At 47.0% G+C, this 14970-nt stretch overlaps 1 protein-coding gene across 1 annotated transcript; it reads left to right on the plus strand.

Moving 5' to 3' along the window:
• The first annotated feature begins 263 nt into the window (after positions 1 to 263).
• Positions 264 to 10672, plus strand: LOC130493419 (zinc finger protein 501-like). Its single transcript, XM_056867155.1, has 5 exons — positions 264 to 305; positions 1425 to 1476; positions 3993 to 4078; positions 9233 to 9410; positions 9747 to 10672. The coding sequence occupies exons 1-5, from the start codon at positions 264 to 266 to the stop codon at positions 10670 to 10672; spliced, it is 1284 nt and encodes a 427-aa protein (XP_056723133.1).
• The last annotated feature ends 4298 nt before the right edge of the window (positions 10673 to 14970 follow it).

Genomic DNA, 14970 nt, shown 5'->3' on the forward strand with positions numbered 1-14970 from the left:
AGAAAGGGGGGGGCAAGGTAAGGCTTTTGTCCAGCAAGGATTCTGATTGACTACTGGAGATTTGATTGGCGGTGCAGATTTTTAAAAATGTTGCTCTGGCAGCAGCTGCCACCACAGCACAAGGATCTGCACTGTGTTCCTGAAGTCAAGCTGTGGCAATCGTTTTCTGGTTGGCTCCGCCTCCTGCGGCAGCCCTTTTGTGGATGCTGCCACCAGGCCGGGTCAGAATTCCTGGAGGCTCAAGAAGGTTGGGGACCCCTGCGATGGACGCCTGGTGGGACGGACACAACCATATTCAACTACTGGTTAGAGCACCCAAAAAATACCTTTACCACGCCTTTCCATGGCAGGGGAAAGAAAGAGAGCACCAAAAAAAATATCCTTACCACACCTTTCCATGGCAGGGGAAACAAAATTGGCAGCCATCTGGGGGGGGCAATGGAATTGGAAAAGGCAGCCATGTGGCTTGGGTGCGAAATTCAGCACCACAGCTTTGGGAAAGATTGCAGAAAAGCCAAAGGAGCTCCAGGAGGAGCTGCAACACTCCACAGCATTGGGAAGGGGGGGGGGGGAGGGAAGCAGGAACAAAAATACCCGTCCCTGAAACCTCAAGCCCAGAGCAAACTGTAAAAAGTCTCAAACTCCCCCTCCTCCTGCCTCAAAGCGCCTCTGGAACCTCAGGCCACTTGAGCCCGACCAACTTCCCAAGGTGCCGGGTTCGGATCCTGCCCTCCGGCCCATGCGGGGACCTCGTGGCTCTGCACAAAGCGGGGGGGGGGCTCCCTGGGGCAGAAGGAGGGAGGCTGGGGGGGGGAATTGGAGGCTTTTTCTCTCCCCCCTTCTTCTCCCCTCCTTTCTCTCCGGTTTAGGTCTTGCATTGAAGCCCCCAACCCATCATTCCCCCCCCCCCAAAAAAGAAAGCCCTTCCTTTTTGTGCTCACCGGACCCCTCCGAGCCATTCAAGCGACAAAGGCGGCTCCTGCGAGGGGGAGGGGAGAGGAAAGGGCTTCCCCCGTGTCCCCCCCTCCCATGTGACCCTGTAGGATTGCCCCCGCCTCTCAGTCTTTAACCCTTCGAGGTCCTGTCCGCTCTGCAAGAGACCCAGGCGAGAGAGCGGGCACTGGCAGAGAGCACCTGGCCAAAGGAAACCCCCCCCACTCCCACCCCCCGCATTCAATGCAGAGACCAGCTGGGACGTGTCCGGAGGAGGGCAGCCAAGGTGGGGAGGGGTCTGGAGACCTGCGAGGAAAGGCTGAAGGAGCATTTCCTTTGGCCAGAGATGCTCCCTGCCAGGGCCCGGTCTCTTGCAGAGCGGACAGGACCTCGAAGGGTTAAAGACTGAGAGGCGGGGGCAAACGTACAGGGTCACATGGGAGGGGGGGGGGACACGGGGGAAGCCCTTTCCTCTCCCCTCCCCCTCGCAGGAGCCGCCTTTGTCTTTCCTGGCCTGCCGCTTGGATGGCTTGGAGGGGTCCGGTGAGCACAAAAAGGAAGGGCTTTCTTTTTTGGGGGGGGGGGATGATGGGTTGGGGGCTTCAATGCAAGACCTAAACCGGAGAGAAAGGAGGGGAGAAGAAGGGGGGAGAGAAAAAGCCTCCAATCCCCCCCAGCCTCCCTCCTTCTGCCCCAGGGAGCCCCCCCCTGCTTTGTGCAGAGCCACGAGGTCCCCGCATGGGCCGGAGGGCAGATCCGAACCCGGCGCCTTGGGAAGTTGGTCGGGCTCAAGTGGCCTGAGGTTCCAGAGGCGCTTTGAGGCAAGAGAGGCAAGAGGAAGGGGAGTCCGAGACTTTTTACAGTTTGCTCTGGGCTTGAGGTTTCAGGGACGTGTATTTTTGTTCCTGCTCCCCCCCCCCCCCATTCCCAATACTGTGGAGTGTTGCAGCTCCTCCTGGAGTTTCCTTTGGCTTTTCTGCAATCTTTCCCAAAGTTGGGGTGCTGAATTTCGCACCCAAGCCACATGGCTGCCTTTTCCAATTCCATTGCCCACCCCCCAGATGGCTGCCAATTTTTTGGCCCCTGCCAAGGAAAGGTGTGGTAGAGGTATTTTTGTGTGTGTTCTAACCAGCAGTTGAATATTGTTGTATCCATCCCACCAGGCGTCCATCGCAGGGGTCCCCAACCTTCTTGAGCCTCCAGGAATTTTGACCCGGCGTGGTGGCAGCATCCACAAAAGGGCTGCCGCAGGAGGCGGAGCCAACAGCTTGACTTGAGGAACACAGTGCAGATCCTTGTGCTGTGGTGGCAGCTGCTGCCAAAGCAACATTTTAAAAAAATCTGCACCGTCAATCAAATCTCCAGTAGTCAATCAGAATCCTTGCTGGACAAAAGCCTTACCTTGCCCCCCCCCTTTCTAAAAACATTTTGTGGGTGCCAGAAAAGGAGTTAGTGGGCATGATGGCACCCATGGGAACCACATTGGGGACCCCAGCCTATCAGACTATGTGTGCATAAGTGACGCCAAGTCGCTTCTGACTTCTGCCGACCCTATGAATTAATCACCTCCAAAACCTCATATCATTAGCAGCCTTGCTCAGGTTTTGCAAACTGATTCAGGTTATGATATTTGATTGCTGATTTAATAAACCAGCGAAAAAAGCCCCAGTTGCATGTTGGGAGGGGGCCGGGCACTGCTGGGAGCCTGGGGGAGGATTCACTTGAGACTGCGGGTGCAGGAACATGTTTTCCCTCTGAAAATCTCCCTGCAACAGAAAAGCATAATGGCTGGCACAGACGGCAGAAACCTTCCCTAGTTTTCTCAATGCAGGGAGACTTTCATTCCTACCTGGCCTCACCCATTTGCAGCCCTGAATCACAGAGTCATAGAATCATAGAGTTGGAAGGGACCACCAGGGTCATCAAGTCCAACCCCCTGCACAATGCAGGAAATTCACATCTATCCCCCCCCCACACCCCTAGTGACCAGAAGATGGCCAAGATGCCTTCCCTCTCATCATCTGCCTAAGGTCACAGAATCAGCATTGCTGACAGATGGCCATCCAACCTCTTCTTAAAAACCTCCAGGGAAAAAGAGCTTACCACCTCCCGAGGAAGCCTGTTCCACTGAGGAACCGCTTTAACTGTTAGAAAATTCTTCCTAATGTCTAGACGGAAACTCTTTTGATTTAATTTCAACCTTTGGTTCTGGTCCGACCTTCTTGGGCCACAGAAAACAACTCAGCACCATCCTCTATATGACAGCCCCTCAAGTACTTGAACATGGTTATCATATCCCCTCTTCAGGCTAAACATAACCAGCTCCTTCAACCTTTCCTCATACGACTTGGTCTCCAGACCCCTCACCATCTTTGTTGCCCTCCTCTGGATACGTTCCAGCTTGTCTACATCTTTCTTAAATTGGGGTGCCCAAAACTGAACACAGTGCTCTAGTTGAGGTCTAACCAGAGCGGAGTAAAGTGATACCATCACTTCGTGTGATCTGGACACTATACTTCTGTTGATGCAGCCCAAGACCGCATTTGCCTTTTTAGCTACCACATCAGACTGCTGACTCATGTTCAGTGTTTGGTCCACTAAGACCCCAAGATCCTTTTCACACACACTACTGTTCAGACAAGTAGTGTGTGTGAAAAGGATCTTGGGGTCTTAGTCCATCCTATCGTCTCAGGACTCTGCTTCCTCATTCCCCGTAAACTAGGAGGTGGGGCAAGCAGAAAGATTTTGGCTTCCTTCATGGGAGGAGGGAACAGTGCAGCTGCAGGCAGGGCCAGGAATTCATCCCCCCAGAATGGATTTGCAGAGTTGGGGAGGAAGCATTTCAAAGAGGGGAGATGGACTTCCCCCTCCCTGGAGAGTGGCTGTTTGAGCAAGAGAGAGGCTTGGGGTCAATATTCATTTATTCTTCATTGATCAATTCCAGTTTTTTATATTGTGCCATGAAATCCAGCCTGGATAGAGGTACCCTCCAGGGATTGGCACAGAAAATGTGTCTAGGAAAACAGGTTTCCCACACTCTTTATTCCTCTCTCTCCCAGGCAACAACGGAAAGATACCCCAGATGCTTTCTCCACCATCTCCTGTGTGTAGTGAAGGGAGTAGAGATGCCATGCAGCTGGCTCAGGTAAGGGGGTGTCCCTGAGGCGATGTGTGGTGGAGGGCAGGGAAGCTTGCTACTCTGTGGGAAGGCTCAGAGGAGGGGGCTTCTTGCCCTTGGCTCTCGTGGCCCACTGAGGAGGCAGGAAAGTGGCAACCAGCCTGTCCAGAATGGCCTCCGCAGAGAGGCCCAAGCAAGGACTGTGAAAGAATACTGGCTCAAGAATATCCCACAGAAACAGTTGGGTCCTCCCTTTTCCATATGGACATCTCTGGCCACAAGAAACAGCCAACCAAGACTGGGAAGGGGGGAACCAAATGTACTGGGGGGGGGATCTTCTCTTGTTTGTGCTGCTCTTCTAGCATTAATTGACTGTATGTTCCCCCTCCCCTTGACCAGCTTTCTACTCATGTAAAGAAATGCTCCCCTCTTCTTGCAGAGCGTGGTGTCCTTTGAGGAGGTGGCTGTGTACTTCACCCTGGAGGAGTGGGCCCTGCTGCGCCCTTCCCAGAGAGCTCTGTACAAGGAAGTCATGCTGGAGAATTTTGGGAATGTGACCTCTGTGGGTGAGGATCTTTTTCTGCTGAGCGGTCTCCATCTTGCAGGGAGGAAGTTCCTGAAGAGGAAGGACGTGCTCAGTCAGTCCTCCTGGGCCCAAAGGCTGATCTCTGCTGTCCTCTATGATCCTTCCTGTGATGTGGGAGGGTCCTGGGCTCCCTTTGCAAGGAGGGGAACCCTTGCCTGGCAGTCCTGTGTCTGGACCACATGAGAGGGCATCAGAAGAGGTGCCAAGGGATGCCTGGTCAGGAGAAGGTGAGGCAGTAGAAGGAGGGGCTTCTCTCCAGTCTCGGCCTTGCTGGTCCTGGGCTGAGATGCAGGTGTGGAGGGACCTCTGGTGACTTCTCTGCGACCTTTTTTTGTTCTCCGCTCGCATTTCAATCAGACCTGAGGAAGGAGTAAGCAGAGACCTACCAGTGGCAGATGGAAGATTCTTGGCCACATACTGTATTCCACCCCACCCCATTAGTTGCCGGTTTTGTATGTGGAGGGACAGAGTTCTGGAGAGGCAAAGCCAGTGTGGTGTAGTGGTTAAGAGCGGCGGATTCTAATCTAGAGAACCGGGTTTGTTTCCCCACTCCCAACATATGAAACCTACCCCAAAAGATTGAAATGCTGAATTTATGTGCACAAAGAATACTTACAATTGTGTTTTTTTCTTTGATAAAAGGACCCAAGATTGACAAACCTGACCTCATATCCTGGCTGGAAGAGGAGGAAGACCTGTTTCTCCTGACCTCTGATGAAGAGGATGGACTGGCAGGTAGCTGCTTAGATATTTGTCTTGGGCCTGCACTTCTTTCCAAGGGCTGGTGGATTTCTGTGGCCTTTTTAATCCTCACAAGTTGAGTTTGTCCTCATAAGAACCTAAGCACCTAAGAAAAGCCATGCTGGATCAGACCAAGGCCCATCAAGTCCATAAATATGTTTACACAGTGGACAACCAGGCTTGGATGAGGTATGAATGCTGAAATGGTGCCTTGTAGATCTTGAACCGGTGAAAATAGGTGACCTTCCTTCTCCAAAGTCAAATCACTTCTGCAAAGCCCAGCCAAGTCTTCTCTCTGGCAAGGGTGTTTCCCACCCGTTTCTCCTGAGATCCTTTTAACTGGAGACTCCAAGCCGTGATCCTGGGATATTGTCCTTGCAGAGCAAAGCCACGTGCTTTACAGCTAATACTTGAACTCTAGTGCAAACACTTCCCTCCTCCCATCAAGCACAGAGCAGAGTTGTAAATGATTGTCAGGCTCAGACAAATAGAGTGTGCAATCTAAAATCCAGTCTCTTACAGAGGAAATCCCAGGTTTCCCTGCATGTTTGAAAACCTAGCCAGGATTCGTCTCTTCTGGACAACAGCTGATTGATTGCTGTATGGAGCAGCCAGCTAGGAAACTGATTTAACCCCCCAAGAAATGGGCAGAGGGGGTTTTAGTCGGGGGGGGGGGCAGCAGATCCTGCAGTGGGGCAGGGAAGGGGGGCATATGAACTGCTGGCTCTTGTGGGAGGCAGGAGCTCTCTTTGGAGTTGATGTAAGATTAGCAGTTGCCCCTCTTTGTGCAGCTCAAGGTGAATTGGAGAGTTAATTGACTGGCATAGAATCATAGAGTTAAAAGGGACCATCAGGGTCATTTAGTCCAGCCCCCTGCACAGCCCTAGTGACCTCTACTCCATGCCCAGAAGATGGCCAAGATGCCCTTCCTCTCATGATCTGCCTAAGGTCATAGAATCAGCATTGCTGACAGATGGCGATCTAGCCTCTGCTTAAAAATCTCCAAGGAAGGAGAGCTCACCACCTCCCAAGGAAGCCTGTTCCACTGAGGAACCGCTCTGTTAGAAAACTCTTCCTAATGTCTAGACGGAAACTCTTTTGATTTAATTTCAACCTGTTGGTTCTGGTCCAACCTCCAGGGGCAGCAGAAAACAACCCAGCACCATCCTCTATATGACAGCCCCTCAAGTACTTGAAGATGGTTGTCATATCACCTCTCAGTCTTCTCCTCTTCAGGCTAAACATACCCAGCTTCTCTTTTTCAATATACGCTTCACCCTTTAGTTTTTTCCCATTCCTGCTTTGTTTCTGTTTTTAATTGCTAAAACAAAGGGCGCTGGAGCTAATGTGACATCTAGACTGGACTTTTTTTTTTTAATCCACCCCATGCCCTACCATGTTTGAAAACATTCGGCCAGTCTCCAATCTTCCATTCTTTTTAATCTGGCTTCAGGCCAGGATTTGGAACGGAAACTGCTTTGGTCGCCTCATTTGTTGACCTCTATTGATAACTAGATGGGGAATGTTACCGTGCTAGTTCTGCTGGATCTCTCAGCGGCCTATGACACTCTTGATCGTAGTATCCTGCTGAGCAGCCTCTCAACATCAGAGGATGTGAGTTATATTTCTAAATGGTGCGGTGCCCTTCTGAGGATGGGTCATTTTGGCCCTGGTGGGGGAAACTATGGTAAAATGACCCCTACAGGCCCTTTTTGCCACTGGGAATGAGGGGTTTATGCTGCCGGCGTTGGTCTCAAGTTGCTCGACCTCAGAAAGCAGTTGACAGGTTATGTTCCGCCTCTGACCGATTGTTAGGGAGAGACAGTTGGAAAAGAGCTGTTAAGTGGGCAGTTAGAGAGCAGTGGGAGAATTAAGAGTTGTCTGGCTGAGTGAAGGTGTGGTGAAGAGCAGTTGAAAGCTCACTGGAAAGAAAAGCATTTGTAACCAAAGATCCCAAATGCTGGAATGGGGAAACAGTTCGAAAACTCAATGGAAAAAACTCCGTAATATCTACCTTACTTCCTTCAGTGTTACAGTACCTTCAAACCATACCCAAAGGCTAATATCTTGGTCATCATCATTATCATTTATTTATTACGGTCAATGACCAGCTTACACAAAAAGAAATATCATAAATAATTTTAAAATGTCTAATATTTGATCAAGTAAATCGAAAATTTAGTTACAACAACACTTGATAAAATGATCTGTTTAACATGAAAGACATTATGACAGCTTCTTCTGCGTTATTACACATGCCCTGGCACATAATCTCGCGACCTCATAGGTAATATCTTTGAAACGATCATCTAATAACAAAGTAGTGTGGCTATATCTATCTCTGTCTGGAAAGCTAGACAAAATTGGATTGATGAACATTTCAAACCATACCCAGAGGCTAATATCTTGGTCTGTATACATATTTTGAGGGTATGAATAAATGGTGGCAGGGTGTGAACAGAGCTGTGAGTCCCCAACCTCAATAATTTAGGGGGAAATGATTAACAGGTGCTGGGGCTACTCTGTTTGCTGATGTCAATGTGTGAGGAAGAGAGGACTTGAGAGGTGAAATGGTTATGCCTCTCTATGTATTTCTTCACCATTTAGTGTCCAGAAGGATCTCTGAAGGCAACTGTCTTCCCAGATAACAAACCTGGAATATTACAACTGGCCAAGCAAGTTACTGCATAAGCCATAGCAACCTATACCATACTATTGAGGTTTAATAAAGCGTGAGAAGAAAGAAAACTTATGCTGGAAATGTAGGCACCTAAATCTGGCCATTAAATCCAATGATAATTCGACATTCTGGGTTATTATTAAATGGGGCATTGGAGCCCATGATAGCATTTTGATTTGTATTCAGTCAGAAGTCTGGGAGTCATGTTTTAAGAAACTGTTCATTATTTCTTGGGAATTATCTATTCTTGAGATAGCAGAATCTGTCAGTCCTCTCTCAACTTGGCCTGAGGTGACCCCTTCTCATGTTGAAGGTTTGAACCGCTGCCTCTGTTTTGGGAAGGCCCCTGGGGTAGGCCTTATCCCAAATGAACTATTTAAGTTAAATCAATTTCTTGCCTATTCGGTAACAAATGGTTAATAACTATTTACTGCACAAGATCTAGCTATCTTAGAGCTTTTATTAGAGGAATGGTTTTGTTGGGTTCTAGGTTCGTTGTACAGATAAAAATCACCCCAGGTACCTTACTCATCTGAGTGGTCATCATCACATCAGGTTTCTCTCTCTTTCAGCAGGAGACGTGTGGGAGTCAACAGATGAACAGGGAAGGTATCCATATCAAGGGAGAAATACATCTGGTCTTTTTCAGGGGGATGACTCTTTAATGCCAAAAATCTACAAAGGACAGAATAAGAATAAGCACCCTGCAAGTAGGGACATTGTTAATATTCAGTGGAACACCTATGACCGAAAGAAAATATGTAAATACCTGGAGTATGGAAAAAGCTTTAGGCGAAAAGATATACAAACTTCCCATCAAAGGATTCACACAGGTGAGAAACCATATCAGTACTTGGAATGTGAGAAAAGTTTCAATTGGAGTGCACACCTTATTTCCCAGCAAAGAATTCATGAGGAGGAGAACCCATGTAAGTGGCTAGTGTGTGGAAAAATCTTACTTCCCATCAAAGATGACAATCTTACTTCCCATCAAAGACTTAATAAGGAGAAACCATGTAAATGCCTAGAATGTGGAATCAGCTCTAGTAAAAGTGGCCACCTTAGCGTCCATCAAAGAATTCATACCGGTGAGAAACCATACAAATGCTCAGAATGTGGGAAAAGCTTTAGTCACAGTGGACACCTTGCTTCCCATCAAAGAATTCACTCAGGGGAGAAACCATATAAATGCCTGGAGTGTGGGAAATGTTTCAGTGAGAGTGGACGCCTTACTTCTCATAAAAGAATTCATACAGGTGAGAAACCATACAAATGTCTAGAATGTGGAAAAAGCTTCAGCCGGAGAGACAGTCTAATTCCCCATCAAAGAATTCACACAGGAGAGAAACCATATGAATGCCTGGAGTGCGGAAAAAGCTTTAAGCACAAGGGAAGTGTTACTGTCCATCAAAGAATTCACAAAAGTAAGAAAACATATGAATGCTTGGAGTGTGGGAAAAGCTTCAGTCACACTAAAAGCTTGTCTTCCCATCAAAGAAGTCACACAGGGAAGAAACCGTATGAATGCCTGGAGTGTGGAAAAAGCTTCAGCTGGAGTTCACACCTTACTGCCCATCAAAGAATTCACACAGAAGAGAAACCATATAAATGTCTGAAGTGTGGAAAAAGCTTCAGTCACAGGAAAAGCTTGTATTCCCATCAAAGAATTCACACAGGGGAGAAACCACATAAATGCCTGGAGTGTGGGAAATGCTTCAGTCGGAAAGACAGCCTAACTATCCATCAAAGAATTCACACAGGGGAGAAACCATGTGAATGCCTGGAGTGTGGGAAAAGCTTCAGTCACACTACAAGCTTGTCTTCCCATCAGAGAATTCACACCAGGGAGAAACCGTATAAATGTTTGGAGTGTGGGAAAAGCTTCATTCGCACTAATAGTTTGTCTTCCCATCAAAGAATTCACACAGGGAAGAAACCATATGAATGCCTGGAGTGTGGAAAAAGCTTCAGTCGGAGTTCACACCGTACTATCCATCAAAGAATTCACACAGGGGAGAAACCATATGAATGCCTGGAGTGTGGAAAAAGCTTCAGTGATAATGGACACCTTACTGCCCATCAAAGAATTCACACAGGAGAGAAACCATATAAATGCATGGCATGTGGGAAAAGCTTCGGTCACAGGAAAAGCTTGTATTCCCATCAAAGAATTCACACAGGGGAGAAACCACATAAATGCCTGGAGTGTGGGAAATGCTTCAGTCGGAAAGACAGCCTAACTATCCATCAAAGAAGTCACACAGGGGAGAAACCACATGAATGCCTGGAGTGTGGAAAAAGCTTCACTGATAGTGGACAACTTACTGTCCATCAAAGAATTCACACAGGGGTGAAATCATATATATGCCTGGAGTGTGGGAAAAGCTTCAATCAGAGATCACACCTTACTGTCCATCAAAGAATTCATACAGGAGAGAAACCATATAAATGCCTGGTGTGTGGAAGCAGCTTCAGAAAAAGAGTACACTTTACTGTCCATCAAAGAATTCATACGGGAGAGAAACCATATAAATGCATGGAATGTGGGAAAAGCTTCCGTCACAATCAAAACTTCTTGTCCCATCAAAGAATTCACACAGGAGAGAAACCATAGAAATACTTGGGAGTATAGAAGGATGTATAAACTGGCTTATGAAATTACAAAGCAGTAAAGCAGTGTAATATGTTCCATAATTTGTATTATCATATAAAAGGTTTCAGAGATTAACCGCCAAATTTTGAGAACCGGAACTCACAGCCCAGCTACACTGTCGGCCTCGATGTTTCACCCCTGTTGGACGTTCTGTGGGGGAAGGGGGCCAAGTGCCTCTCTGCAAGTCCCAGATTGCCCAGTGAATGTGCCAGAGTCCATACCAATGCTCACTAACCAGAGAGGGGCTCCTGCTGACATCCCTCAGAGTTGTAGAAAGGGGTGTAGCTGACACCTACTCTACTGCAACCTTTTGACCCCCCTCCTTTTCAGTGCTTGAGGACAGAGAGGAAATTCTTAGTGAGTGGGAGGCCTGTGATGTCTGTGGCACTCCATTGCACCGCACATATGAGTTCCATATGGTTGCCAACCTCAAGGTGGGGCCTGGAGTTCTTACGGCATTACGCCTGATGTCCAGACAACAAAGACCAAATGGCAGACCCTAAGGTATCTCATCCCATGTGAGTTCCTTTCCCTCCCTAAACACGGCCTTCTCTAAGTACTGCCCTCAAATCTCTGGACTTTCCTAAGATAGCAACCCTGGCTGAGTGTCCAGGTCACACCCTGCCTGGCAGAAGGCAAATAGGCAAGGGATTGTGACCTGGACAATAAATGACTATTCAACCTCTGCATCCTGAGATTCAATTCAAAGAAATCTGATTTGCTTTTCACAACCATGTATATTTATACTTAAAATTTATCTGATCATTCTCTAAAGTTGATTCTCACAATAATGTGACTACTTCTAAGTATCTGATTGGCTATCATAATAAGTGATAACAGCACAGATACAAATGATCACTCAACACGTACTTATGAGCTCATTCTGAGCAAGGTAGAAGGCCATAGCCATCTCATGAATACTTTCTCAAGCCTTGTGTAAAAAGTGCCGTTTAGGTCTAATCAGGCTGGTGGCTTTCAGTTAGTGAAGATTTTACATTGGGTGAATGTCTTGTGTGCCAAGCTTCCTATTTTTCATAGCATTCTGCCAATCAGAGGAAAATGTCATTTGTCTTAATCTTAGAGAACTCTAATGCTTCTATATTTAGCTAAGTTTGAGAAATGTTACAAGACCTATTTTTATTGCATGCATTTTTCTGTACTTGTAGGATTAATTTGCACCTGTTTATATTTCTCAAGTTCTTGCCTAATAAAAAAAGTTATGCTTTAGTTTAAATAAAACCAGTAACTCCAAAACGTTCTCTGTTTGTTCTGCTGGCCAAATATCTAATTTTTGGCCAAATATCTAATTTCTGACAAATAATATTTCCTTGTGCTAATGGGGGATTGATTCTGCAGCAGAATTCAGCTTATGAGGCTTCAACTCTCCAAGAGCTGAGTTTAGAGCACATCTCTTGATCGGGTGCAAATTAAATAATTCTTCATAATGAATTCAGCGCTGGATAGGGAAATGAACACTTCTTGGAGAAAATCCAACCCCTCGCGGAGATCTGTCCGCAACTGCTTACATCTGTGCCTGCCATGTAAGCTTAACAGAGCTCCTGCTTTTCTTTTGCCACCCCAGGAGTCAGGCAGGGCTGCCGAGAAGCCCCATTGCCCCCACGTGATCCAAACATGTGTCCAATTTTGTAACTTCTATACATGCATACATTTGTGGAATTGGAAAAAGAGTTGGTTTTTATACCCCGCTTTTCTCAAAGCGGCTTTCAGCCACAATCCCTTCCTTTCCCCGCAACAGCCACCTTGTGAGGTGGGGGGGGGGGGGGGGCTGAGAGAGTTCTGAGAGAACTATGACTGATAATGTAGTGGTGCTGGATGAAAGGACTAGGATCATTGAAACTGATTTAATTGACATTTTTGGAAAATATTATTTCATTTGTCATATAGTATGAAGCTTAATGTCTACGGTAGCAAAGTAGTGTTTACAAAGCGATATTAGATGTCCCACCAATATGACAACCACCCACAGCCTAAACAGTGTTTAAAATATAATTAAATCTAATGGGGGGGGGAGCAGGAGTTCTAACCTGTTCCATGCCTGTGACCGCGAATACAGGTTAGCATTCCATTACCATGCACATAAAGAGAAGTATCCATTTTCTACTTTGATGGATCATAGGGAAATACTAACACGCCCCACTAGTTTCTGTTCTTTACAAGGGCTTCCTGTTATACTACCATTAAGTACATTTGAAGTTGCCAACCAAGAATGAGGATATTGTCGAAGGCTTTCACGGTCAGAGTTCATTGGTTCTTGTAGGTTATCCGGGCTGTGAAACCGTGGTTAGATTGACATACACACGTGATTAAAGTCATGAAGTCTCGATATCATCACAAAGGAAATAGGGCCCTTCACTCCCCACCCTGCCGAAGGGCCTGGTAATGTGAGTATGGAGCTCAGGAAAAAGGGAGCTTGTTAGGGCTTTGTTTCCGATTCTGTTAGAACAAGTTACCACTTTGAGGAGTCATAAGCCCATTACAACAGAACAATATAACTGAGTCTCAGGAGATAAGACGAAAGGTATAAATTAATTTATAGTAAAAATAGTCTTTAAAGTAATTGGAGCAAAAGAGAGAAAGAAATAGAGAAAAGGATGTGCTATAGATCTAAAGACAATGTAACACATAAGGAAGGAGCCCTAACATCCTTTTCTGTTGTCTTGTTTTGGTCAAACAGGACAGATATTTGGAAACAACAGCTCCAAAGAAAAAGAGCTTCCCAGAAATTAAGAAATATTTTTGTTGTTTTGTGTTGGCTTGCCAAATGGTAAGGATAGGCACTGCAAGACATGGGAAAGGACCGTGTAGGAAGGAGAGTTGTATGGGATGCACAAGGATAGGAGAATGGATAGCATGGCTCCTTTCCTCCCTACATAAGTGTTAAAAGTTATTGGAGATGAAAGCTGGGAGTGGGGGTGGGACTAGACTGGGAAGGCAAGGGAGAATAAGATAACAGGAGAAAATGATAAGGCCATGCATGTATGCTACAGACAGCGATCAGAAAGTTAAGAGGGGAATGGGGAAGAGGAAAAAAAATGATTGGGGAGGCAAACTAGAGAGAAGAAGAGTTGGTTTTTTATATGCTGACTTTCTCTACAACATAAGAATCAAACTGGCTTACAATCACTTTCCCTTTCCCTCCCCACAACAGACACCCTGTGAGGTAGGTGGGGCTGGGAGAGTTCCAAGAGAGCAGTAACTAGCCCAATGTCACCCAGCTGGCTTCATGTGGAGGAATGAGGAAACCAACCCAGTTCACCAGATTAGTGTCCACAGCTCACATGGAGGAGGGGGGAATCAAACCCGGTTCTCCAGATGAAGAGTCCACCGCTCCAAACCACTGCTTTTAACCACTACACCACACTGGCTCTAGGTCAAAGCGAGTGAGAGAGCCACAAGAGTGGAGTCTATGCACAACATTTAAGTTGTGGCTGGTAAAAATTTGATCCATTATAAATGATTGCCTCGTGAGAAGGAAGGTTCCCTCGTGAATAAGGAGTGCCTCCCTTCACCACACAGAGGAGATGGTGGAGAAAACATCCTGGGTGTCTTTCCGCTGCTGCCTGGAAGGGAGAGGAAGTAAGAGGATTTTTTTTTCTAGATACATGTTCTGTGGCAGTCCCTGGAGGGAACCTCTATCCAGACTGGATTCGGGGCACAATCGAAGAAACTGGATTTGATAAAAGAAGGCTTCCTCCTCAATTCTACAAGGGAAGCCTATGAGAGAAGCCAAGATCTTCTGGCTTGCCCCACAACGCCTCCGAGATGTGCTGGGAATGAAGCAGCACAGATCTGAGCGGACGGGATGAACTGCATGACTCAGGGCTGCAGATAGGAGAGGCCAGCTAGGATTGAAGGTCCCCCCGCACTGAGAAAGCTAACCCTCCAAGGAAAGGGTTCCTGCCTTCTTTGCCTGTGCTGGCCATTATGCTTTTCCCTGAAGAAGGAACTGTGGTTCATAAGCTGTAGGGGCTTGGAGGGAAAACTCCCCTTCACGCATTCCCAGCAAAGAAGTGGGAAAACCATCCAAGGCCTTTTCTACAAGGCGAAAGGCTTCTGGGATTCTCCCGTTGTTGCTGCCGTGCAGATACTATCCAAGGACAAAGGGGCTTCCGCATTGCAGATTTCCCTGCCTTCTACCTCCCCTAGACCCCACCCCCCCAGCCGTGGCCATCCCCCTCCCAACACGCTACTGGGGCTTTTTTCATTGGCTTATAAAATCAGCAATCGTATACCTTTGT

The sequence above is a fragment of the Euleptes europaea genome, chromosome 1 (genome assembly GCF_029931775.1).
Source record: "Euleptes europaea isolate rEulEur1 chromosome 1, rEulEur1.hap1, whole genome shotgun sequence".
NCBI lineage: Eukaryota > Metazoa > Chordata > Lepidosauria > Squamata > Sphaerodactylidae > Euleptes > Euleptes europaea.

What these genes read in the sequence shown, in the direction of transcription:
- LOC130493419 (XM_056867155.1), top strand. Translation starts at nt 264, where the DNA reads ATGGACGCCTGGTGGGACGGACACAACCATATTCAACTACTG. An exon ending in GGATGGCTTGGAGGGGTCCG is followed by an intron (nt 1,477 to 3,992) that starts GTGAGCACAAAA and finishes TCTCTCTCCCAG; the next exon opens with GCAACAACGGAAAGATACCC. An exon ending in TCACACAGGAGAGAAACCAT is followed by an intron (nt 9,411 to 9,746) that starts ATGAATGCCTGG and finishes GGGAGAAACCAC; the next exon opens with ATAAATGCCTGGAGTGTGGG.